Raw genomic sequence first — 25,550 nt, 5'->3', positions numbered from 1 at the left:
CCCAGAGGCTCAACAATTCCCACGCCAAGCTTCTCTGCGTACACAGTACCTCCCATCAGACTGTGCTAATAACCAGAAGACCTTTCAGTTGTTTTCATGATTGTCCCAAGACCCTTCTTGTCTCCCATTAGAACACGGTGAAGGGTGTGCTGTGTGGCTTCTTTTAATTAAGAAATCTTGTATCCCTTGGGCTTGGAGGAAGTTGTTCTGTCGCCACTGGAGGCCTCACTGTACCAGACACTCACTAATTACAAAAAGGACAACCTATTGATTTCACTGAGGGCAGAATGTAGTCACTCACCCTCTGTGCCATGTTCCAAACATGTGTTCTCGAAGCTCAGAAAATGCAAAATGGAAAACATTTGGTTTGCAGTTGAGGCTCTGGGAGTCACGGGCTTCCCTCCGGTGGAAGCAAGCCCAGAAGACGGCACTTGGCAGGATGCTCCAAGGAGGAAGGAAGAGACACAGATTGAGGCTGGGATCCACTGGGCAAGGGGAGGGGCTTGGCACTCAGTGCTGGGGGTGGGGGGGAGGTTGCTGAGCATCCAGGAGGCGGCATGCTTTTAACTTGCAGTTGTGGGCCCTGTCCTTGGATGTGTCCCTATGGGTGGGCATGCTGCCCTCAAGGCCCAGCTGCCTCAGATGTCTCCCCAGGGCCATATGGCCCTCTTCTCAAGCTGGTGTCTTGGGGGAGCAGATACACTGCAGTGAGCTGTGCCCTTATCACAGGAGTGCATTTGGCCCCTGAGGTCATTTGGGAGTTTAACAGGATCACCCTGCAGACCCTTGTACACATGAGTATAGGGACATAATGCACCAGGTTGCATGTGTCAGGCTCCACAGGAAACACTTCACATATCACCCACTGGGGCTTCCAACCAGGCCCTGGGACCCAGAGCTGAACCCCTTGGCCTCTGCAACTCTTCCACCAGGCAAGCACCCTCCACTCAGTCACCACTCCCTAACGTGCTGCAGTCTCCTTTGCCTCACCCTTCCCCTCTGGCGTGTGCATGATGAGCCTGCCCGCAGCCCCAGGTGGGTGGGCACTCTAGTCGCCAAGAGCTACCCATACTCCCAATGCCACCAGCCCCCTCTCCCTACGGATAGCCTCAGGCTGGTGAAGAAACATTTGATTTCTGTGGAAGCTTCTTCCTTCTCACTACCGTGCCTTCCATGAGAAACAGCAGCCACTAGTGCCGTATGTGTTTATTTACTGTGCTCATGGAGGAGGCCGGGCTGTCAGGGAGCAGCAGCTGCGTCGTGGTGGGGGCCCTGCACCAGGAGCCATCTGTCTCATTCTGCCAGCCCCACACCTAGCAGGGGCACAACAGCCCTCTTTAAAAATATATATATATAGGGCTGGAGAGATGGCTTAGTGGTTAAGCGCTTGCCTGTGAAGCCTAAGGACCCCGGTTCGAGGCTCAGTTCCCCAGGTCCCACGTTAGCCAGATGCACAAGGGGGCGCATGAGTCTGGAGTTCGTTTGCAGAGGCTGGAAGCCCTGGCGCGCCCATTCTCTCTCTCTCCCTCTATCTGTCTTTCTCTCTGTGTCTGTCACTCTCAAATAAATAAATAAAAAATAGACAAAAAAATTTTTAAAATATATATATAGGCAAGTTCTTAACCACTAAGCCATCTCTCCTAATATATATATATATTTAAGAGAAAGAAGCCAAGAGAATGAGAATGGACACACCAGGACCTCTAGCCACTGCAGACGAATCCAAGACACATGTGCCACTTTGTACATCTGGCTTTACATAGGTACTAGGGAATCTAACCCAGGTCCTTAGGCTTTGCAGGCAAGCACCTTAAGTGCTGAGCCATCTCTCCAGCCCATGGCAGCCCTCTTAATCACTTGGGTGGGACAGTCCACCAGCCTGTGGACTAGGGACCCTGCCCCCGCATGGAGCAGACTCTTACCTACCTCCCTTGGTGGCTGTTTCCTGTGACTGGTGAATGAGGTCCTTGACAGCTTTTGTCCTGGTGGGACCCACAAGGGAGTGCCAGGCCAGCATTGTCTTCGACTCGATTGCTCTGTGTGGCGAGGTTGAGGCTAATGAGGCAGGCTGTGACTCCTAGGCCTGCTTGAACTCTGTCTGGGAACCCAGGACATTCAGTGCATGCCACAGTCCCCAGAGACAGAAGAGTGATGAGGCTGTCACCTGGCACCTTCCTCCCGGCTGCAGAATCTTTGTGGTGCTCTCCTGGCTGACCTCCTGCACATTCATCGCTGGGCTGCATTCATTTTGGTTGAGGGCAGATCCTGGTGATGCATGCACTGCAGATTCCGAGAGACGGTGGAGCAGCCTCAAGGCCCAGGGCCAAGCACCAGCCTTGCCCTCTGCCCTGAACTGACTCCTACAATTTCCTGGTCTTTGGCCTATGCCATCTTGAGGTTGTGCAGTCACTGCCCACTGAGACCTTTGATGCATGCATCCTGGACTGCCTAATGGCCTACTGTCTGCTGAGACTGAGCAGCTGCCATCATTTTGGAATTAGATGATGGAGGGCATACCTTGCAGAGGAGGCCATCCAACTCTGCCCCTATCCCTCTGCTGCTCATTGTGCATGCACCCCACCAATTCTGGTGTATTCAGACCTGTATCCATCACCACAATCAATTTTGGAGGTCACCCCAAGAACAAGCACCAGACCCCTTAACCACTTCTGGTTCCCCAACCCCTCCACGCCCCTGGCTCTTGGCATCAACCAATCCACACTCTGCCTCAGCATTTGCCTGGTCTGGATGTCTCGGGCAATGATCTCCGACAATAGGTGGCCATTTGTGACCAGTCACTTCCACTGTTTCCAATAAATGATGATGAGTATGGGCTACTGGAACAGGTGGCTCCTACATGGCTGGTTGTGGATGCTGGTCCATTCCACAGGAGAGTGGTGTAGGCAAACCATGTGGGCCACAAGGCTAGTAACTTGGTTCACACTGCTGGTCACCCTCCTGCTTTGGTTTCTGGGAAGAATGAAGAAGCCTCTAGAGGAAGGGCATGGTGGAGGTGCTTAGAGGCAGTACTTGGACACAGGTTCTGTCCCAACATCCCTGCTGACAAGTCCAAGGATGAAAACATATGGGGCAAACGGATGGTGCAGAGCATGGCATCAGTACCAGTTGGCCAGCCCCAGGATAGCAGGGTTCTGCACAGGGCTTCCTGGTCAAACCAGCTGGGGAAGCCTGAGCTAAACAAAATTACACAAATTGATTTTGTTTTGAGATTTTAGACCTTTGGTGCCACCATGCCTTGCATACTCTAGGAGGCCCCTTAGTGTATAGGTTGCCAAACCTGCCCAGCCCCAGGCCACCCAAAAAGGAGCATCTAGCGTGGGGGTTGGAGAGCCAGAGGAAGCTAGACATACTCCTCCCCACCCTCCTGCTGCGGGATCCCAACCAGCAGTGATATACACAGGGCAGGAGTGGATGTCAGAGGAAGGGATCGAAGTGCCCACAGGGACCACAGATGAGCATCTCCTGGGCACAGCAGTTTTCCTCAGCCCCTCCCAGGAGCTCCCCAATTTTCAGATTACCCATCTCTAACCCCCTTAATGCTGGGGCTACAAACATGCCCAGCCATGCCCAAATTCTTATGTGGGTTCTGGGGATTAAATTCAGGTCCTTTTGCATGTGTGGAAGGGAGCTTGTTAGGAATGAGCTTTGGCCCTTATCCTAGGCTCTGAGGATCAGACCCTGTATCAACAAGATCTCCATCCCTGTGATTCATACACTTAATGGAAGTGTGAGCCACCCTGACCTAGTGCCCTGACCCAGCACATCTTGCCTAGCTGAGCCTGTATGCCTTCAGCCTTGCCTGGCAGGAGGTAGCACATCTCTATGTAGCCCAGCAGCAGTAGGCTTGGGCCTCCAGCACCTAGAAGCCCAGTGGTCTAACCCCCTTACAGCTACTTCTGAAGCTAAGAAAGACTTCTCACTCTCGCTGGGCTGTAATCACGTCAAATTGCATAGCCTCAAGTTTTATTTTTAAAAAGCCAGTCAAGGATCAAACCAGCATGGCAGGAAGACCTCCATAGCACATCTTGGAAAAGACTCTCATTTTCGTGTATTCGAACAGGGACCAGAACCCCCATGGGACGCATGGTCCTGTGCCTTTAAATACCCATGCGTCCCATTGGCTGCAAGCTGGCAGGGCCAGGACACTTTACACCTGGTGACATTTAGGGATTGTGGAGAAGGCTGGAGGGAGGAAATGTTTGGTGTAACTTGACATTAAGTCCTCCAGCTGATGGTCCTTTGCCAATGTACCACACGTCTAAAACGTAGGCTTAAAAATAGCTGCTGGCACTTGGTGTCACTGTGGATGAAGGGCAAGTGCCCCACTTTCATGGCTTTCAGACACCCTCAAAATGTCGCAATGAAATGACATCTCATGGGGAATTAACATACCTCATTAAGCCTGAGTCTCAGCCAGCGCAGTGCCAGATGAAACTTTGGGATAGATGGGGCCTAAGAAGTGGCCACCTAATGCTTCTACCATGACATCTGTCCAAGGCCAAGTCCAGCACCTTCTAAAATGAAGTGTCAGCAGGCCAATAGGAATATACCCCAGGACCAACACCAACAAAATCTAGCCTCTGGCCAAATTTCAGTCATCTGGCTCTGCCCACTGTATGTTTGGACCCAGCTTCTTAAGGTGCTCAGAGGAAGGAGTATCTCCAGGTCAAGGTTCACTTCCTGGAGTCTACATGGCTCAGAGCAGTGTAATGAGGGCCCTTCCCCACTTAAGTGAACAGTATTGCAGGTGCAGGACAAAGGCCTTCTCAGGGTCACAGCTGTCTTAGTGTTCCTGCATGTCTTTACTCTGAGCTGGAATTCCTTGGGGCAGAGCAGATACAAGGGTCACTCTTCTCCACTCACACTTGACTCAGTTTATAAGCCTTTCCTCCCACATTTCATTCTCAAGTGGCTTTTAATCCAGGTTTATCACCAAAGGAACCCCTGGGATTGGCGTTTTGCCCACTGTGGGAGGTATAAGGTACTTTCTCATTGTTAGGACAGAATGTCAAATCAGATTAAGAAAAACTAAGGGGCTAGATTTGTTTTGGGCTTACGGTTTCAAGGAGATGGTAGGGAGGCATGGCAGGAGCAGACAGCTGGCATCACATTAGCAGAGAGGAAGTAGATTTGAATGTTCCTGCTCATCTAGGTGGTTTTGTTTTTCAAGGTAGGGTCTCACTCTAGCCCAGACTGACCTGGAATTTACTTTGTAATCTCAGGGTGGCCTCAAACTCACAGTGATCCTCCTACTTCGGCCTCTTGAGTGTTCAGATTTAAGGCATGCACCACCACACCTGGTGCTTTCTCCTTTTTATTCAGTCCAGGATTCCAGCCCTTGGAGGGGCACTGCCTACGGTTAGAGTGAGTTCTAATCTAGAATATCTCTAACAGACATGCCAGGGGATTGGTTTCCACGGTGAGTCTAAGTCCTGTCAAGTTCACAGCCAGAGATTAGCCATTGCAGAAGGTGATGTGGGGTGTCCACACAGCCCAGCAGACAAGACTGTTGGGATGTGGCAGGAGGGCAAGGGTCTGCCCCGTGGGCTCTACAGCGTCTGTAAATTGCTGTCTTCTGTGTGTGTTCCACAGCCCGAGACTGAGGACGAGAAGAGGCGCTTTGAAGAAGGCAAAGGGCGGTACCTGCAGATGAAGGCGAAACGACAGGGCCATGCAGAGCCTCAGGCTTAGCATCCTCCCTCCTCCCTGGGGCCAGCACATCTGCGGCAACAGCCCCACATCCAGTCACTTAAAAGTTACCCTCTTGGCCAAAACCCCAATTCCACTGAGAGCTGGTGTTGTGTGAAGTATTGTGTGGCAGTGTTACTCATGCCCTGTCCTGAAAACCCATGCACCAAAGCTTTATTTATATCTCCAGTGCAAATGCTACCCAGTGTTGTCCCAAAGCCCGGGTACCCCGTGACACCCACGCCCACTGTACGGTCTGTGTAAGGAACCCAGAACCACTAATAAAGCTGCTATCTGGCTGAGCCCGTGAATCCTTGGTGGTCATTTGCCAGGGCGGGGGTGGGTAGAGGAGTCTCCCTTGTGCAGCCCCAGCCCTCCATTCCTGTGAGCTTGCTGCCATCGTGGACCCCCCATTCCTCTTGGTACCTGTGACCTTGGGAGGAGTGGACTTGCGGCCATGCTGCCTAGTGGGAACCCCAGGACCCTGCTTCCCTGATGTCTGATTTGCACAGGATGCTAGCTGGGAGCCTTGCACGCATTCCTAATGCTCTAGGGCTCCTCTCCATGCGCAAGACCAGGCAGGTGGGGAGGGCCCACACCTCCTATCCCAGCTTCTGGAAAGAAGCTGCTATGTTGGCTGCAGGGAGTCTCCACTGGTGCCCAGGACCCCTATGTGGGCCAGGAGGCTTCTCAGCCACTCAGGCAGAGGTTACTGGAGTGGCTTGTGTGGGGTGAGGGTGTGAGAGGCAGTATTTCAGTGGAGTCAGAGTGAGACCGAATCACTATACATATGCTGGGGGGTGGGGTCACTGCACATATGCATGGTGTGGAGTTATATGTGTGGCGTGGAGCCATATGCACATGTATATGTTGTATGTCGTGCACATATGAAGTGAGGGCATCATTGTGCATCAGGGTTTGTGTGTATAAGTGGTCTAGCTCCCTTGATTGGAGGAAAGGGGACAAATAAGCCACCAAAGCCTCTGGCAGGGGACAGGATCCTACTCACCACCACTAGACACAGCCAGAGATGTTGCTCGGGTTTGTCCCTGAAGCCCCAACATCTGTCCCACCACAAGGAGAAGGTGAATGGCCTGCCAGCAGCTGCCAACACAAGGCTCCCTCAGGCCTCTGGAGGGAGAACTCCAGATGTGCTAAAACACCCGCCAAGAGCTTTGGATTCTGTCTAGGCAGGGTCCCAGCAGACAGGGTTATTTCCTGTCTGGGAGCAGGGGAGGGAATGAGCACTGACACTGGAGCCACTTCAGCCCCTTAGCCTCCCCCCCCCCACCGCCCCCGCCGGCCCCCAGCTGTATCCCAAACCATGCCACATGGGTGCCCTGCACAGTGATGAGCCTGCTCTTCAGGACCAGCAGAAAGCACAACCCCAGGCCAGCTACCAATGTCTGATCGCAGAGCCAGTTAAACCATCCCCATCAGGGCCTGGGTCCTGGGCTCGCTGTAGGGAGCAGGTCCCCAAGGCATCTATGTCCTTCATAGGTGATAAAATACCACAATTGATTACAGCACCCTCTGCTGGTTGGGGCCTGTCCTGTCCATGTAGGGCTGGGGATAGGGGGCTGACCACTCCAGAAGTTCTGGAAAATGTGAGAGCACACTTGGACCTGTTCCCAGACATGCATGTGCTTATGAAACCCTTCTCTAGAAATGCATTTGTGTTAGGACTGACCCTAAGGCTCGGGGAACTGGAGTGGGCAGAAAGTAGGCTGGACAGATTGCAGAGCCCAGGCAAGCACCAGGTAGTTGGGGGCTCATCCTAGCCAAGCACCCTGGTGCCCACAAAGGACAGTGCTGGGCCACACCAGCTCAAAATGGCTCAGGAAGCCTTCTGTCATTGTGTCCAGCCCATCCTCCCCTGAATGGAAGACCAAGATAGCCAGCTCACTTGGGCTAGAGGAGCCTGATGGGACCATTTCTCTGAATGGGATCAGTGGACTCTGTTAGTCATGGGTGCTTGTGGCCCACTAGGACTGCTGATGGGGTGACTCCGGAGAGAGGGGGGGGAGAGGGCAGAGAGTCAGGCTGCAGAACCCAACTCATCCCAGCTGCATAGAGGGGGTCAGAACTTAGGAGAAGTCCCAGCCACCCTGCAGCCCCGTATGCACCGATGCACCAGCAGCATCCAAAGCACGGGGATGAGTTGGAATCTTCAACCGGCCCAACCCGTGTCCTGTTTCTGACCCAGCAACTCTTTGATTCCTAGAAGCCTCCAGTCTTAGGCGCGCGCGCCTTATCCAGCTAGGATCGCTCATCTTAGACGTGACCTCTTCTGGGAAGGCTCTCCCCGCTCCCCACTTCCAGCCCTAGGTTAGATCCATCCCCGTCCTAGCTTCCCTCCCTCCCCCCTACAAGCCCGCCAGCTTTCGACTCCTAGGGTCTTCCGTGGCCGCTCGGAGGCGGGCGTCGTGAGTGACCCAGGACCCGAGAGAGGGTGGTGGCGCGGGCAGGGCCCATGGCCTGCCCCAGGGGCTTCTGCGCCGCGGCGCTGTGATGCGTTTGGGGGGCGGAGGGCGGGGGGCGGCGCAGACAGACCTACGCTGCTGGGGGCAGCGCTTCGGAACGGGCGGGCGGGGCCGAGGGGCGGTGCGGAGGGCCCGGCGGAGGCATGCGCCCTGGTCCGCCCCCCGCCCCCGGCCGCCGGAGCTCAGCCAGCCGAGCGGCGGGAGCGGAGCGCGGCCGCCGCGGAGGCGGCGCCCAAGGGAGGGAGGGAGGAGGGCGGCCGGGCCGAGCGCAGCGCAACGCTCTGGTCATCGGTAGCCGCCGCCAGGATGCCCCGGCCCGCGGGCCGCTCTGCCGCCAGTCACCCTCGCGGCCCCGGGAGGAGGGCGCTGGGTCGGTGGAGGCTGGAGCCGCAGCCGGAGCCGGAGCCCGAGCCAGAAGCGGGAACGGCGGGCCGGAGCCCCGGGTGCCGGAATGCAGGGTGAGCGCCGCCGCCCTGGCCGGGGGCGGCCGGATGGGATTCGGCAGGCAGAGGCTGTCTGTTGGCGTCCGGTGGATCTGAGGGACGACGGGCACTGCTTAGGGGTGGAACCTCCTCCCAACTTGGGGAGCTTCGGGGTAACTTCCCCGAGCCAGCCCTTCCCTCGATTACCTCTGTCCCAGCCAGCCGCCGCGTTGGCTCACAGGGTGGTGGGGTAGGACACTTTGGGGGTCCCGGGCTCCCCCCTGCCCTGCGCAATCCTGAGGGTGAAGTGGGGTGGGGCACAGTCCTGCCACCATCTGGCTCTCCAGGCCGTCGCTCGGACGCGCCCTCGGGGTTGGGTAGACCTGGAGGGCTGCCTGAGGCCTGGCAGGCTGGGGAAGCATCTGTCGGAGGAGGGTAGAGGGGAGCCAGGACTGTAGAATGGGAAGATGGGCGTGCGCTGCGCTCCCCACCCGGGGAGGCAGCCGGGACCAGACCGAGCCCTACGGAATCCACTGGCAGAGAAACCAGCTTGGGGGATGAAATCCTGGGGCGCAAGCTCATTTGAGCCGGCGGGCACAGCCCGAGCCCGGGGAATCCTTTCAAGTTCTGGGTTCTCTTTGTTGCGCAATAGAGCCTCGGGGCCGTGGGGCCTCATTGGCCTGGGGTCGTGACGTCACAGCCCGGCCCCGCCCGCGGACCCTACGGGGAACGGGTGGGGGGTGGGGAGTCTTCAAGACTTGGGTGGGTCTCTGACTGTCGCACCTGCAGTGTGTCCAGCGTTGGGGAGGGCGAGTTGTTGGGTTCCTGGCAGCGAGATGAGCCTCATCCTGGAAATACTTTAGGATACTCTGAATGCGGTGTGGGAGGAACTTGCTAGCAGGGGCAGCCATGCGCGTGGTGGGACCTGGGGTCTGCTGCTCCCTGTGGAACAACGGGGACGGGAAGGCTGTGGGATCCGTGGATCTGTGGATATCTACATGGAGGCAGAGGGACACGCTCTCCCACAGGCAGCTTGTATCTCTGCTCCTCATCTCCATGGCAGGACACTCTCGCCTCCCAGGGCACAGCCTCAAGGAACGCTAGGCCCTTGCACAGCTCTGGCACGGTCCTCTCTACTGCCCTCAGCTTGAATGAGCTGGACCCCCAGAATGGTAGGATCTTCCCTGTAAGAGACAGGTGGGTCAGACAGACTCCGCCTCTAGGAGTAATAAAGTACCTTTCAGGGCTTGAGAAGCCAAGGCTCTGGTGTTCTGCAAGTGGAGTTTGGATCCTGGCTCTGGCATACAAAAATGTTGGCAAATTTTTACTTCTTTCTGCCTCCACTGGGTCATCCTTGAAATGGGATACCCATCACAAGACTGCTGGGAAGGCTAGCTGGGAGATGTGTGCCTCCCTCCGTTACAGATCTGGAGTCTGCTGTTCTGGATCCCAATCCTGGTGAATTCACAGCTGTGTGAGGGTCCCAAGGTTCAGCCACACTCCATGCTCAATGTCATGGTCTGGGAAAGCACTGGCTGAGAGGGCTTACTGTGTCTGGTTCCACTTTCCTTGGCAAAGCTCATTAGCTACCTTTGACTCTTTTCAAGGCAGGCACTGTCATGTTTGATTTATGGATGAAAAAACTGAGGCTCGGAGGTGTCAAGTAACAAGCTCAGCCAGGAGCTTGGAGCTAGACTCCAGTGGCCTGAGTGGAATCCACTTTCTTTCTTTCTCGTCTTGTGACCTGGAGGCTTTGGTCAGGAAAGTTGGCTAGACACAGGAGAGGCTGGTGGAGAGTATGATGGGACCACCCTACCTCCCACTGCAGGTCAGGGTGGCAAAGGGAGGCTGTTCTATAAGCAGCAACCTAATGTTTGGGCAGAAATTTCCCTTGCTGCAGCAGCCTTCCAAGCTTTAACCTAGGAGGCTGTTAGAGATGACTGGTGTCCACACCAGACCCCCTCCCCTGGTCCAAGGGTCTGGACAGGCCTAGAGCAGGTACATGAATGACAGCTGGGCAAAGTGACACAGGCCTTTAATCCCAGCACTTGGGAGGCAGAGGTAGAGGGATCACCATGAAACTACATAGTGAATTCCAGGTCAGCCTGAGCTAGAGTGAGACCCTACCTTGAAACCCCCTTCCCCACACACACACACACAAAAAGTGAATGAGATATCCACAGAAGACTAAGAGAACTGTAGATAAGACCAGTAGAGGGACCTACCAGATGATTGGAACCACATTTTTTTCCCCCTGCCTAGAACTGGAGGTCTTGGCAAAGGCCTCAGTGGCCACTGCATCAGCTAGAAGTATCATGTAAGGGATCCAGTGGCTGGGTCTGTCTTAGGGACCCTGTGTTCACGAGTTCATAATCAGAGCAGCAAATTGGGACTCAGCACGCTCTCCAGTGAGGACTCCAGGCTGACAGTCACAGAACACGCATAGCTTTCACATGGCTCCTTCCCATGCCTCCTGCTCCAGGCTGCAACTGGGTTAGCCAGTGCCTGGCCAGGGAGCTACTGAAGGCTACCAGGCTGGAAAGGGGAAAGGAGAGACTTTCCACTCAGCCCCCTGGCAAGATGGAGCGCCTTCCCAACACACACCCCCTGCCCAATATCCTATGTCTCTGGCTCATATCCAAAGGCAATTGGCAGTTCCTCCGAAGTGAAGGTTTGGGCTCTGGGTTGTCTCCAGGACCATCCCATCCAAGCCATTTGGAACCATCCCACTGCACCCACTGTGTGCAAGACCAGGTCCAGACATTGTTCTGAACACCTCCCTATGGCACCCACTGTGAGCAAGACCTGGGCCTGGGGCATGGTGCTGATCACCACCCTTTAACACCCACTGATACCTAGACCCCAGACTTTAGACATATGGTGTGTGTATCTACTCAGCCTCCCCACAGAAAAAAAGCATGACATGTCCCACTATAGAGGAGGACACAGCACGGGGACCTTGCCTCCTCACAGCCAGCGGGGCTGCAGCCCTGACCCCAGCCTGTAGTTGTACGGGGGCCCGCTGTAAAAGGCAGTCCAGCCCCTCCCAGGGTAGGCATGAGAGCAGATCATCACAGGTCAGAGTGGGGATCAGGAAAAGGATGTTTGGGGCTCTTAATCCTCCGAGGCATGCCTCATTTGGTAAAATGAGGTAGGATGAATTAAGGTCAGGTCCTTGAGATGTCCAAGGGGAGGCCTAGCATGGGCTGTGTGGAGATTTTGGAACACACGATGCTGAAAGGGCACAGAGCTAGGGTATACATGGGATAACTCATCTGAACCAGGTGTGGTGATGTGTGCTTGCAATCCTAGCACTTGGCAGACTGATATGGGAGGATTGCCACAAAATGGTCTATATAGCAGGTTCCAAGTTGGCCAAGGTTTCATAGCAAGACTCTGTGTCAAAATGAAACAGAAAAAGTGTCCACTTCAGTCTAGCCCGGCCTGAGAGTACAGGTGACATTTAAGAAAGCTTGATCAGATATGAGTGGAAACATGTACTTATTGGCAATCTGCATACAGTCTCCTGGGCCTCCCTGGATTCTGAGATACCAGCTTGGTACAAGGCAGAACCAGCCAGGTAATAGTGCCAGACTCCCCATGTCCCACACTAGTGGCCCAGAGTCCAGTGCTATAGTCAGAGGTAGTTACTGAATGCTCATTGTGTCGTCCCCCCTCAGCTGCTCGTGGTCCCTGGCACCCCCAAGACCCCACCTGTAAGGGCTGCTGCTCTGCGACCAGGCCTCGCTCCTAGGAGGATGCCCCAGCCACCCACCAGCTCCTGTCTGCACCATGAGTGATGAGCGACGACTGCCTGGCAGTGCAGTGGGCTGGTTGGCATGTGGGGGTCTGTCCCTGCTGGCCAATGCCTGGGGTATCCTCAGTGTGGGTGCCAAGCAGAAGAAGTGGAAGCCCCTGGAATTCCTGCTGTGCACGCTTGCGGCCACCCACATGCTCAACGTGGCTGTACCCATTGCCACCTACGCTGTGGTGCAACTGCGGCGGCAGCGCCCTGACTATGAGTGGAACGAGGGCCTCTGCAAGGTCTTCGTGTCCACCTTCTACACCCTCACCCTGGCCACCTGCTTCTCTGTGACCTCCCTCTCTTACCACCGCATGTGGATGGTCCGCTGGCCTGTCAACTACAGGTGAGCACAAGAAAGAATGTGGTGTTCTTATGGGCTATATAGGCACGACATTGGGGCACCTTGGTGTGCACATGTGAGGGCCTCTTTGTGGTTGTGCCAACCTGTGCTAAACTGGGACTGGTCAGAAGGCTAGGGTGGGGTATAGCCCTGGGCTGCTGGGGGCATGCACATAGAGGTGTTCATGAGTGTACACAAGAGTCAGTCTGGAAATGCCTGATGAAAAGAACGAATGACAGTGGGTCAGAATAGCTCTTGTGTGCCGGGCGTGCTGACACACGCCTTTAATCCCAGCACTCGGGAGGCAGAGGTAGGAGGATCGCTGAGAGTTCGAGACCACCCTGAGACTACATAGTGAATTCCAGGTCAGCCTGGGCCAGAGTGAGACCCTACCTCAGAAAACCAAAAAATAAAAATAAAATAATTATAAAAAAAAGTAAAAATACCCAGGAGGCAGAGGTAGGAGGATCACTGTGAGTTCGAAGCCACCCTGAGACTATACACTGTGTTCCAGGTCAGCCTGGGCTAGAGTGAGGCACTACCTTGAAAAACAGAACTAGCTCTCCAGTGAGGAACAAATTCTCACCATGCTGGTTGGGCCATGACTATAATGTACAGGGGATAGGCAGTCAGAATCCTGTCTCGGCTCTCAGAGGTCTGTGAGTGACACCAGGTTCCTCTGTCCTGCCCTACCCAATACCAGGTTGAGCAACGCCAAGAAGCAGGCTGTGCACACAGTCATGGGCATCTGGATGGTGTCCTTCATCCTGTCGGCCCTGCCTGCTGTCGGCTGGCATGACACGAGCGAACGTTTCTACACCCATGGCTGCCGCTTCATTGTGGCCGAGATAGGCCTGGGCTTCGGGGTCTGCTTCTTGCTGCTGGTGGGTGGCAGCGTGACCATGGGTGTGGTCTGTACAGCCATCGCCCTCTTCCAGACGCTGGCCGCGCAGGTGGGGCGCAGGGCCGACCACCACGCCTTCACCGTGCCCACCATCGTGGTGGAGGATGCACAAGGGAAGCGTCGCTCCTCCATCGATGGCTCAGAGCCTGCCAAAACCTCGCTGCAGATCACTGGCCTGGTGGCCACCATTGTGGTCATCTATGACTGCCTCATGGGCTTCCCTGTGCTGGTGGGTGAGACTGTCATGAGGGGAGCATGTCGGGGTATGGACTCTGGGGCAGTCCAGGGCATGGGCATCAGGTGACTGACTCCTCAGACTTTGAATTCTGAGAGCTGCATTGTCATCCCCATTTTACAGACTTGGAAAGTGAGGTTCATGAGAGGTAAATGACTTGTTAAAAGTCAGGGACACCACGGTGGGACTGGAGTCCACATCAGGTGACTAGGGTCTTTCTTCTGCGTTGTAGAGGAACTCCCTCCCCTCAACCCAGGGCCCCTTTGAAGCAGTGGGTGGCAAGGTAGAGAAACATGCCCTTGACCTTCCACTGCCTGGGTCTCAGGATGTGGCAGGCAGGTTAGAGGCTGTGGATTGGGACAGGACAGGCCCCAAATGTCTTCTGAGAAGTTAAACTTGATGCTAAGGGCTGGGGTAGGTCAAGGTGAGGGATGACCCTAACAAGTGTCCAAGGTCTAGTGGGACCGGGGGTCCTCTGTGTAGCTGGAACCAGGCTAGTGCAACTAACCTAGTGTACTCAGTAAGGAACACCCCCTACATAGCACTTCAGTCAGAGTGACTGGAGTGAGACAGGGAGTGAGCCTAGGCCAGAATCAGCTTTTTTTTTTTAAAGATTTATTTATTTTTATTTATATATTTAAGACATAGAGAGGAAGAGAGAAAGAGAAGGAGAGAAAATGGGCACACCAGGGCCTCCAGCCATTGCAAATGAACTCCAGATACATGTACCACCATGTGCATCTGGCTTATGTGGGACCTGGAGAATTGAACCTGGGTCCTTAGGCTTTGCAGGCATGCGCCTTAATTGCTAAGCCATCTCTCCAGCCCCAGAACCAGCTTTTCACAAAGGACTAGATACCCCTGGAGTCACTGCAGAGCATAGCTCCAGAGAGGTGGCAGGTGGGGTGTAAGCTGCATTCAGGATGCCTGGCTGACCTGCGTCCCTTTGCCAGCATCCCTTCACTTTCAGGGACTCGCAGATAATGAGACCTGGAAGCTTCAGGCCCTGTCCCGATACAGAGAAAGAGCAATGAATCTATCCTGTTAATCAAAAAAGCACTGTGGATGCTAGAGAGATGGCTTAGTGGTTAAGGCTCTTGCCTGTGAAGCCTAAGGACCCAGGTTCAATTTCCCAGGACCCACGTAAGCCAAATGCACAAGGTGGTGCAGGCATCTGGAGTTTGTTTGCAGTGGCTAAAGGCCCTGGTGCTCCCATTCTCTATCTGCTCTTACATGCTCGCTCGCTCTCTCTCTCAAAATAAATAAATAATATATAGAGATTTTTTTTTAAACCAGACGTAGTGGCTCACACCTTGAATCCCAGCACTCGGGAGGCAGCGGTACGAGGATAGCTTGAATTCAAGGACAGCCTGAGCTAGAATTAGACCCTACCTTGAAAAAAAAAAAAAAGAAAAGAAAAGAAAAGAATTTTTTAAAAAGCACTGTGAGAGCTGGGCATGGTGGTACATGCCTTTAATCCCAGCACTTGGGAGACAGAGGTAGGAGAATCACCATGAGTTTGAGGCCACCCTGAGACTACATAGTGAATTCCAGGAGGTCAACCTGAGCTAGAGTGAGACCCTACCTTCAAAAAAAACAACAACAAAACAACCCACTGTGTGAGAACAGAGTGGGTGCTGGGAGTAGGTAAAATGGCCCATCTCAGCTTATCCTCAGAGCAGGAAAGAGTTTGATGGAGCCACGTATGTTTCTAGCTAGCTATAAACAACATCTAGAATATTTACGCCATCCTCTATAGTCTGAGGTATGTTTAGATCATTTCACAGATGAAGAAACTGAACCCTAGAGAGGTTGAGAAGCTTCCAAGGGCCACATAGCTTACCAATGGCCGAGCCAACATAATGCTGCAGCTTGCACTCTTCACTCTCGTGAGAATCGTTAAACACCACTCCAAGCAGATGAGGGGACCCTAGGAAATGATCCGCAGGCTACCTACCTGGATGAGCGTTCTGCTCTTTGGGTCTCCTGTGGGGTCTGAGTTTTCAGGTAGGGGCAGGGCAGAGGAGGCAACTGGCTCAGAGGGAGTTGGCAGTAGGCAGAAAGGTGTAGGTTTATGAAATGGCTCTGCTAGCCTGTTACTTCCTTTGGAAGGAGTGATAGCCCATTCATTTTCTCCCTTTGGATACTCATAGGGGTGATGTCGGGGGTGGGGGTCGGAGAATGCCCACTATGCTGGAAGGGTGATGCACACCCAGGGGGAGCTGGGCATTCAGTGGGCAGGGACTTCACACCAACCCTTTCTTCCCCACACGCCCTGAGCTCTGTCCACGGTGACATCCACAGATAGAACAGGCTGGGATTGCTATTTGGGGATCTTGCCGGCTGAGCGGAGCCCTGTGCCCACAGGTAGTAAGCTTCAGCAGCCTGCGGGCAGATGCCTCAGCGCCGTGGATGGTGCTCTGTGTGCTGTGGTGCTCTGTGACCCAAGCGCTGCTGCTGCCCGTGTTCCTCTGGACTTGTGACCGCTACCGCGCGGACCTCAAAGCTGTCTGGGAGAAATGTGTGGCTCTTATGGCCAATGATGAAGACTCCGATGATGGTAAGGATGGCCTGGGGAGTGCCTAGGTGAGGTCACGGATCATCCAGAAAACAGGTGTCTAGAGTCCCCCTCACCAGCATGGTACTTAGGTGACCCAACCCTCAAGCCACGTCCTACAGGACGTTCTCTTCTGGCTGCTCTAGGGTTTCATTTAACCCAACAGCCTGGCTAACAAGGAAGATGTGGTCATGGAACCCAGACTGGATATGTTACTCTGAGCCCCCAGACTGTCCCTCTATCCTTAGGGTTCTCCAGTGAACTACCACCGGTTTTCTGTGACAAAACCAGTATTGCTGTAGGCTGAATTCTTGCTGTGGACCGAGCACTGTGTGTGTGTTTAGTCCCACAGAACAACTACCTCTCATCTCCCAAACAAGAGCAGATCAATACGCCAAGTACCAGACTCATGTCTAAAGGGTGCCGTAACTGGGATCTGAACCCAGGATCCTGGCCTACATTTTTCAGCTAACCAGCCCCTGCTTTGAGGGAGATTCGTAGGACTCCCGCCCAGATGGGCCCAAGTTTCCATGGTCCTTTGCCTCTGTCCCACTGCGCAGAGACCAGCCTGGATGGTGGCATCTCCCCTGATTTGGTGTTGGATCGCTCCCTGGAGTACAGCTATGGAGGTGACTTTGTGGCCCTGGACAGGATGGCCAAGTATGAGCTCTCTGGTCTGGAGGGGGGTCTGCCCCAGCCCTACCCACTTCGGCCACTGCAGGAGGACAGGATGCAGTATCTTCAGGTAGGCGGAGGCGCCTCCTATGTGGGTGGTGGGCTACTCTGACGGATGCACCTCTTGCCTTTGAGCTCAGCCTCAGGGGACGGCAGTCACAGTCTAGCTTGGTCCAAAGTCACAGTCTGTGTGTGAGTGGGCCCCAGGAGGGGGCACCTCGACCCCGTGTGCCCATGTTCCCAAGCTACCGTGGCTGAGAGATTGTCACTTGCCCCACGACAGGCTGCCCTAGCCCGTGACCCGCTCGGGATGCAGGGAAGCATCGGTGCGGGTGTCTGGAGGGCAGCTCCCTCTTACAGCCCAGCGGGTCCTCACAGGTCCCGCCCACGCGGCGATTCTCCCACGACGACGCCGACGCCGACGTGTGGGCTGCCGTCCCGCTGCCCGCCTTCCTGCCTCGCTGGGGCTCCGGGGAGGATCTGGCGGCCCTGGCACACCTGATGCTGCCGGCCGCCACCGACCGGCGCCGCCGTGGCAGCCTGTTGGCCTTGGCCGAGGACGCGCCCCCGTTCCGCCCCCGCCGCCGCTCGGCCGAGAGCCTGCTGTCCTCACGACCCTCCCCGGCTCTGGACGGCGGCCCGCGCCGCGCGCACGACTCGCCCCCGGGCAGCCCGCGCCGCCGCCCCGGGTTCCGCTCCGCCTCCGCCTCGCTGCTGCCGGACGCCTTCGCCCTGACGGCCTTCGAGCGCGAGCCGCAGGCCCTGCGCCGCCCGCCAGCGCCGGCGCGGCCCTTCCCCGGCGGCCCCGACCGCGGCGCCGTGCCGGGAGAGGCCCCGACGCCCCCTGGCGGCCGCGCGCAGCCGAGTCCCGGGCGCCGGGCCGCGCGTGCGCACGCGGGCCCCCTGCACGCGGGCCTGAGCGCGTCGTGGGGCGAGCCGGGCGGATTGCACGTGGCGGGCGGCGGCGGCGGCGGCGGCGGCAGCACCAGCAGCTTCCTGAGCTCGCCGTCCGAGTCGTCGGGCTACGTCACGCTGCACTCGGACTCGCTTGGCTCCGCTTCCTAGGGGGCCTACCCGCCGCGCCTCCTCAAGGACGCCGGGCAGACTGGGGGCCGCCCCTGCGGGGACCACCGCACCAAAGATGCCACCTGTGCTATGCGCGCAGACAAGCGTCACCCATCCCAGGAATGAGGGAGCGGCGGCCTCAGTTTTCGGCTTCCTTCCTTCTGGTGTTGCCTGGAGGAATAACGGCTACATTGGATGACTGTGCAGGGCATGGACCTGCAGCTGCTGGCCATGGCATCCCCCAAACAGAGAGACACTGTCTTTGGGCAATAAGTTTGCACAACGGTTACACCTCCTCCAGGCCTCTGGCTGGGCCGGGGTGCAAGGAACCATGGGACAAGGCCACCGTTAGTCAAAACCAAGTCGCAGCCCGGAGAAGCTGGAGCCAGAAGCCACCACTGCATGCAGCTTTCTACCCTGCAGTGCACCTGCCATGCTCCAGGGCTGTGATGCGCTGAGGGTCTCTTTAAGCACCGGGGTCTTCAGAGCCCACACAAACTCTCTGAGCAGGTCTCCCTGTGACCTGCTTCGGTTGCCCTATCTGTGATGATCATGTTATCTCTCAGGGCTGTTTGAAGAAATCTTCTGGTCCATGTATTCTGGCCACAGACATGAGAGTTAGTCTAGGGAAGTTTGTGGGGGTCAGCCTTCAGCATGTGACTCCCCCGTTTAAGGCCTCCCAGTCTCTCCCTTGCCACTTTGAGGACTCACTCCGCCTCAGCTAAGCACAACACTTAAAGCATCACCATGGCACCATAGCTACCTTGGCCCCCATTTGTGTCCACGTGGCCACTACTCCACCATCATTACCTGTCTCACACCGCATTGGCCGTCCTTGTGACTCTACCATGAAGGTTATGGGTATCTGGTACAGGGAGCTAAAGCAAAGAGGAAGTGCACCCTATACCGGTGCCCATCTGCAGCCTTGCCCCGCACCCATGCTGGCAGCGTACCTGGCAAGGGTGCAGTTCTGTGCTCCACTGCCACCACAGAAAAGGGCTTATCTTTGCTCTCCCTCCTGGGCAGACCCCATCAGGTCTGGACTCTGCCATTGGCGCAGGTCTTCGCAAGAGAGACCCAGAACTAGCTGTGATTACAAGCGAGGGGAGCAGCTTTGCCGCCCTTATTGTGAAGACCTGGAGCTGGATTCAAGGCCAAGACAGAGGCAGCCTGTGTCCTGTACCCTCTGCTCCTGTAGTGGCCAGACTCATCTCCTCTCCCCACACGTAGGTTACTGGGGTGGGGGCTGGCATCTGCCCACCTTGGCTCCAGAGGCCCTTAGCTTCAGGAGCAAGGGCAGAGGACTACAGTCCAACCACAAAGGGGCCGGCCTCTGGCCAATGCTGTGCCTTCAGGGTCTGACATGTCTTGCAGGGGCAGAGGTCACCAGCTAGCCACTGTCCTTCTTCCTTCACCCTCCCCCCAGGTGGCCAATTTATCTCCTCTGGTTTTCACTCTCTGAATTTTGTATCCAATGGCAATACTGACAATGGGGACACGATCTCCCCAAATCACTCCTAACTTTTACAGAACTTAAGGGGCGTACCCCAAGTAGAGGACCGTGGGGCCTGGGGTTCTCTCCCACACTTTGTTCAGTCTCCAGGCCTGTTTGCTGCCATGCATAAGAAGCTTGACTCTGGACTTGCTGGGGAGGGAGCTCTGTCTATATACTACCATCCAGTCCAGAGCCAGGGACCTATTTGTAGTTTTTTTTTGAAAATATTTCTCTTCTGTACAGGACCCAATAAAAATTTCCATACGATTTGCACATGACATTCTGAGACTGCTTTCATGAAAGCACCTTTCTAGCAGGGATGGCCACCTGCTCCTAAATGTCTGTTCCTCCACGAGTAGTAAGCCCGAATGCCAAGGCTGAAGCACCATTCCTTGGACTTGCCATTTTCTCCGGTGAAAAATATCGGAAGTAGCAACAATAGAAAGCAGTGTAAAAGGGAAGAGAAAGGAAGGCAAGAGGGTACTTAATAGGTTGATACTGTATATATGTAAGCACAATGATAGTGATGGGGAGGTAATATGATGCAGAATGGAATCTCAAAGGAGAAAGTGTGTGGGGGGAGGGAATTAACACGGGATATTTTTTTATAATCATGGAAAATGCTAATAAAAATTTTAAAAATTTTAAAAAAGAAAGCAGTGTACAGGCCCCAAAACCCATAAGGCAGACAAAAGGTCCTCTTGGTAAAGGTAACGAGCCCTCGGCCTGTAGATGGAGCTGGGGATTGCTGACCACCTTGATCTTAACTCAACGTAGCAAGGACAGGGCTCTTGTGGGATCCCTTTTGCCTCCGGTCCTTGACACAATCGACCCCATGGGAATTCACAGGCATCTCTGGGTCCTCGGTGCGAGCCCACCACCTGGTGGCAGCAAAGGGAATCGTCTTGGCTTTCCACCCGCCCAGTCCCTTGAGAAATTGAGCAGAGGTCACCCTGAGATGGCCACAACCGTCACCTCTGCCCTCATCCAGAGAGCCAGCTGGGTGGGGTGAAGTAAGGTTAGGGGTGCCAGGTGGCCGAAGCGTTCTGAGTTCTCTGCGCGAACCAGACCAGAGACGATTCAGCTCCTGGACAGGGTGGGGCTGGAGCAGCCCCAAACACTCCTCTTAGAAAGTTAGTTGTGGCCCTGAAAAAGTGCACCCAAATGGGCCTCGTGGAAGAAATCAGAATTTCTGTGGCATCTATATGTCTACGTCACAGGTTCTCCCGGCCTTTATTCATAATTACAACTGGAGGCAGGAGGTGGCCAGGATTTCGGACTCCACCCCCCAGGCTGCCCCACCCCAGAACCTTCGGGGCCGAAAAACTGACTTCACAGTCTCTCTCCACCGAAGTCAGAACGCAGGAATGATTCCATTTATGGGACAATAGACAAGTGCAGAGCTTTCGAGGGCCATCCACCTTTGTGGCCTCCAGGTGGCCGTAAGGGACCAGGGGCACTAGCTTTGGGCAGTCTGGGCCAGGGGTAAAGTGTTGACGCTCAACTCTTCCAACCAATAGTGTCGGGGTTCTAGCTGGCGCCTGGCAGCCAATCAAAGGGTGGAACGTAGGACTTTAGAGCGGTGCGGGGGCGGGGCAGCTAGGTGGGCGGTCCACCTTAGGGGCGGAGCCTGTGCTCAGCTCTTGCGGCCGCGGGGAGCAGCTGGGGTCTTGTAGAGCGCGCCCGCCGGATGGGGCGGGCCGTGCAGCCTGCGGAGGGGGTGGGTTGCGATGGTAGCCGAGGGTCTTGGGTGGGGTGAGTTGGAAGCCCCTGGCTGGCGGGGCGGGACCCGGCGTGCTTTGTGCCGGTGGGAACCGGGCGCTAGCTGCCGATTGAATGGGCCAGGGCGGGGCAGCGATTCTCCTCGCTGCGAGGGGTCCGCTCTGCGCCGCGGCCGACCGCGACCTTCCCACCGCGACGCCGCCGTGGGGCGGGGGCCGGGGCGGGCTGCCAGCCCCGGGTTCCTGGGAAAGGGGCTCAGTCCAGACACCCCCTCCCAGCTGCACTGGAAGGTGGGAGGAGGAGTGAGCGAGTCTGCCCTGAGCAGCTGGGGAGGGAGTGGGGTTGGATTCGCCTAGACGCGCAGACCCCGGTCCGCGCGTGGGCCCGTATATTTCCCTTCGCCCATAAACCTCCTCGCCCCATGACCAGAACAGGCGACCAGGCGTAGGGGCATAGTCATCATAGGTACATCTAAAATAGTTTCTGCGTCCCTAGAGCAGACGGGCTGGCCCCTTGAGTCCAAAGCCTTGCCTGAGCCTCACCAGGGCCGCCACAAGTGCAGCCCCGACTCTGGGCTCTCCGCTCGGTGGTGCGACGCTAGTGGCGGTGGCGCGACATTGGTGGAGGATCCAGGGAGATCTCCGGGGAGGAGGAACCGAGGTGGCGGGGAGCGGGAGGCGTTGGTAGCTGGAGGCTGAGTCCAGACAGCGGGGATGCTGGCACCAGGCAGGCCGGATGCCTGCAGGCTCGGACTGGCGCTGTCCGTGGTCCTGCCACGGGCGCGCTCTGGCACCAGGGGGCAGCGCAGTCCACCACCACCCTCCTCTCTGAACCCGAGCAACTGGCCCACGCCCGGTAGGCAGCCGGGAAAGCTGGATGGGTAGTCGGCTCCACTGGGTACCGTCCAGAGCCCTGAAGGGAAGCAAAAAATAAGAGAACAGAAGCGAGGCTTGGAGGAAAAAAGGAGGGGAGAGGTGTGATGAACAGGAGAGGAGAGGAAGCCGGGTGTGGAGACGCACGCCTCTAATCCCAACACTCGGGAAGCAGAGGTAGGAGGATCATTGTGAGCTCGAGGCCACCCTGAGACTACAGAGTGAATTCCAGATCAGCCTGGGCTAAAGCGAGACCCTACCTTGGAATAAAAAAGAAAAAAAGAAAAGGAGGAGGAAGTGAGGACAGACTTACGCTCATTTAGATTACAACTCCAACGCCAGGCAGTCCTTTCTGGCCCTCCCCAAACTCCATCCCAGCCACTTGGTGGCCCCTCTTCACCCAGAAGTTCTGCCTGGAGTTCTCTTCCCTTTCTTGCTTCACCCCTTGAGACAGGGTCCCGCTATATATTATAGTCCAGCCTGGCCTCTGATGTATGATCCTCCTGCCTCAACCTTCTGAGTACAAGGACTGCATCACCATGCCTGGTCCTATCATTTCTCTATCCGGCTTTGTCATACCCAGGGACTTCCGTGCCACAGTTCCCCTCCCCCTCCCCCCCCACACACCAGCTTCCCACTCCAGCCCCTCCAAGCCCTCTCTTTTTCTACCTTGCATGGAGTTCTGAAGGCTTTTCATGTACTTGACGCTCAACTCCAAGATGTCAGCCTTTTCCAACTTGCGCTTCCGGATCTGCCAACCCATAGAAAGGACTCTTAGCTGGATAGACTATGGTGTAAGGATCAACTGTTATTCTCATCCTCCTCCCCATGTCTTACCTGGTGCGAGTAGTGTTTCTCTAACAGCGACTTGAGCTGCTCCAGGGACAGGTTGATACGTGCACGGCGCTTCTTCTCCATCAGTGGCTTAGAGATCTGTGGGCCAAGAGCCATTAGAGGACAAGATCTGGCTTTCCATCCCCCAAGACCCCTCCAGCTCACGGAAAGCACCCCCCCACCCCATTTTCCTCAGGACCCTGGACCTTGCGGAAGCTGCTGGCTGAGCTACTGGAACCGCCCCGTGTTGTGGGCTCCATGCCCATGTTGCAGCGTCTGTGCAGGCAATGGGCAGCTCCGCCTTTATAGGGGGGGGTCCCTCGTTTACATGTCAATGAAGCCCTAAGAACTCAAAACTCTGAAAGGGAGGGGACAGAAAGAGAATGCAAAAGGGAAGGGCCCCATGTCCTTTCTCTGGGGCCCCTTTCTGTAACCCAGGTTGCCTCTGGCCTTCCAGACCCCTCCTTCCTCCTTCCGCAGGGACTTCTTTTCTCTTCTTTACATCACCTCCATCACTTCTCCAGTCTAGGAATCTCTCTGGAGCCCATCTCCTCCTGGTGCTGTTGGTCCCAGTTACTGTTGCGGCTGGACCTCACCACTGGCTACACTTGCCAGGTCCTGGCTACCCCATATCTCTCAGTATTCTGATGTTCACCCACTGTGGAAGGGAGGTCTTGGATGGACCTCAGCCCACTCCGATGACTGAGACAGACCTCTGGGGCCTGATGAAGATGCCGAGGCTAGGAGTGCAGGCCAGTGTCGCCTTTCTGCTCGCTTCATGCTCTGGCCACGCTGCGACGCTGAATTAGTCGCCCTAATGTCAGGACAATGTAGCGATTTTCTGCCTGTGGTTGCTCAAAGCCAGGCACAGGCAGGCCTGGCAGGGACCACACGGTAACATATGTCTCATTAAAGCGTGCAGGCCGCCCGCAGGGCCACCTCAGGCCTCCGACTTGTGGAGACATGGATGTTGAGGTCCTGAGAGGAACAGGTTCTAACTTAGATGCTCCCACTTGGGAGGGAGGAGGGGAGCCAGACCATCCCACCTTCAGCCCTGGGCTTCTGGCTAGTGACTGAGGAGGACCACTGCTCTAACAAGGAATAACTGTGTTTAACCTCCTGGACTTTTCCTGAGTCCCATGAGTGGGTAGCTGGGATGGGGATAGGGAGAACCACTCCCACCTGCAATGTAGGAGGTCTGGGTCCTGCATGCCTTCCTTTAGTTAGGTTGTGGGGATCCAGGGAGCCCAGTGAAAGATGTGCTGGGACACCTGCCCTAGGGTAGGCTGGGCCCTATAGCAGAATTGTGGGAGTAGCCTTTTCCCAGCTTGTCCTGGGGAGTTAAGCTGTGGTAGCTATGACTGATGGGAAAGTTGACCTCCAATTCCTACATTGAAATCTAGACACGTCCCTTTATTAGGTCGAAGGGTGTTTTTTGTGTGTCTTCTTTTCTTTTTTTCTTTTTTCTCTTTGAGATAAGGTCTCACTCTAGTCCAGGCTGACCTGGAATTCACTATGTAGTCTCAGGATAGCCTCGAACTCATAGTGATCCTCCTACCTCTGCCTCCCAAGTGCCGGAATTAAAAGGTGTGCGCCACCACGCTGGGCCTTTATTTTGGTTTTGAGACAGCTTCTCATCACAGTCCAGGGTAACCTGAAACTTACTCTGGAGCACAGCAAGCTGGCCTCAAACTCATGACGAACCTCTTACCCCATCCTCCCAAGTGCTGAGATGATAGACATGAGCCACCATGTTAGGCTCTGGCCTTACTTTTGGGGTCAGGAGGATAAAATTGGGTTCTGGCCATGCTTGTGAGGCCACAAGAAGTCGCACAAGTTAGGCCATGAGCTCTGTGGCAGAGCAATGAACAAATTGGCCTCTGCTGGGTGTCGGTGTGGGAGAAGGGGAAATGGATCGGTCGCTGTGCACCTCGGCAGGCCATCTTCTACCATCTACCTCCTCGCTCTCGGGGTACAGACGGGCCTCTCCCGCTGCGTTCCCAAGCGCCCAGCAGCGTGGAGAATCGTGTCCTGCCTTCCCCCTTTCAGGTCCGGGACGAGGTGACCGAAGCCCTGGAACGTCTTTACTCCCCGGTAATAGGGTTTCCGGACCAGATTCGGGCGGATCTGGGCTCGGGGCGGGGGTGGGCGGCGGGGCCGAGACCCAGTAGCAAACGCTGGCACGCGCCGGGCAGCTTTGAAGTGCCAGGGCCAGCCAGGTCGGGGCGGCCTCCGGGTGGCTGGTTAGGGGCTTGGAGCGGTGGCGGCGCGGTACAAAGGCGCGGCGGGGCGGGCGGGCGGGCATAAAGGGGGCAGCCGAGTGTTAAAGGTATTGTGTTGGCTCCACAAAGCGGCGCCCGCCTCCGCCCCCGCCCCCGCGGTGCCAAACTCCGGGCGCCCTGCTGCGCGCGGGCTTCCAGCTGTTGCACATC

General features: G+C 55.9%; 3 protein-coding genes across 4 annotated transcripts in view; 2 read left to right on the top strand and 1 right to left on the bottom strand.

Moving 5' to 3' along the window:
• The window catches only part of Acot7 (acyl-CoA thioesterase 7), a 108,396-nt gene extending 102,385 nt beyond the window's left edge, over nucleotides 1–6,011 (top strand). For both annotated transcript variants that reach the window (XM_004657693.3, XM_004657694.3), the window contains exon 9: nucleotides 5,614–6,011. In XM_004657693.3, the coding sequence (XP_004657750.1) occupies nucleotides 5,614–5,712 (99 nt within the window). In that variant the 3' untranslated portion in view covers nucleotides 5,713–6,011. The remainder of the gene's footprint in view (nucleotides 1–5,613) is intronic.
• A 2,506-nt stretch (nucleotides 6,012–8,517) lies between these two features.
• On the top strand, nucleotides 8,518–19,968 carry Gpr153 (G protein-coupled receptor 153). Its single transcript, XM_045150521.1, has 6 exons — nucleotides 8,518–8,650; nucleotides 12,295–12,762; nucleotides 13,463–13,892; nucleotides 16,266–16,458; nucleotides 17,016–17,200; nucleotides 17,509–19,968. The coding sequence occupies exons 2-6, from the start codon at nucleotides 12,407–12,409 to the stop codon at nucleotides 18,193–18,195; spliced, it is 1,851 nt and encodes a 616-aa protein (XP_045006456.1). The 5' UTR covers nucleotides 8,518–8,650; nucleotides 12,295–12,406; the 3' UTR covers nucleotides 18,196–19,968.
• A 1,982-nt stretch (nucleotides 19,969–21,950) lies between these two features.
• On the bottom strand, nucleotides 21,951–23,202 carry Hes3 (hes family bHLH transcription factor 3). The gene is made up of 3 exons (XM_004657695.2): nucleotides 23,122–23,202; nucleotides 22,954–23,035; nucleotides 21,951–22,324 (listed from the first exon to the last, which is right to left on the bottom strand). The coding sequence occupies exons 1-3, from the start codon at nucleotides 23,200–23,202 to the stop codon at nucleotides 21,951–21,953; spliced, it is 537 nt and encodes a 178-aa protein (XP_004657752.2).
• Between the last annotated feature and the right edge of the window lie 2,348 nt (nucleotides 23,203–25,550).

The sequence above is a fragment of the Jaculus jaculus genome, chromosome 5, assembly GCF_020740685.1.
Source record: "Jaculus jaculus isolate mJacJac1 chromosome 5, mJacJac1.mat.Y.cur, whole genome shotgun sequence".
NCBI classification, from domain to species: Eukaryota; Metazoa; Chordata; class Mammalia; order Rodentia; family Dipodidae; genus Jaculus; species Jaculus jaculus.
Note: the sequence above shows the minus strand (reverse complement) of the source record. Positions and strands in the feature narration are given on the sequence as shown.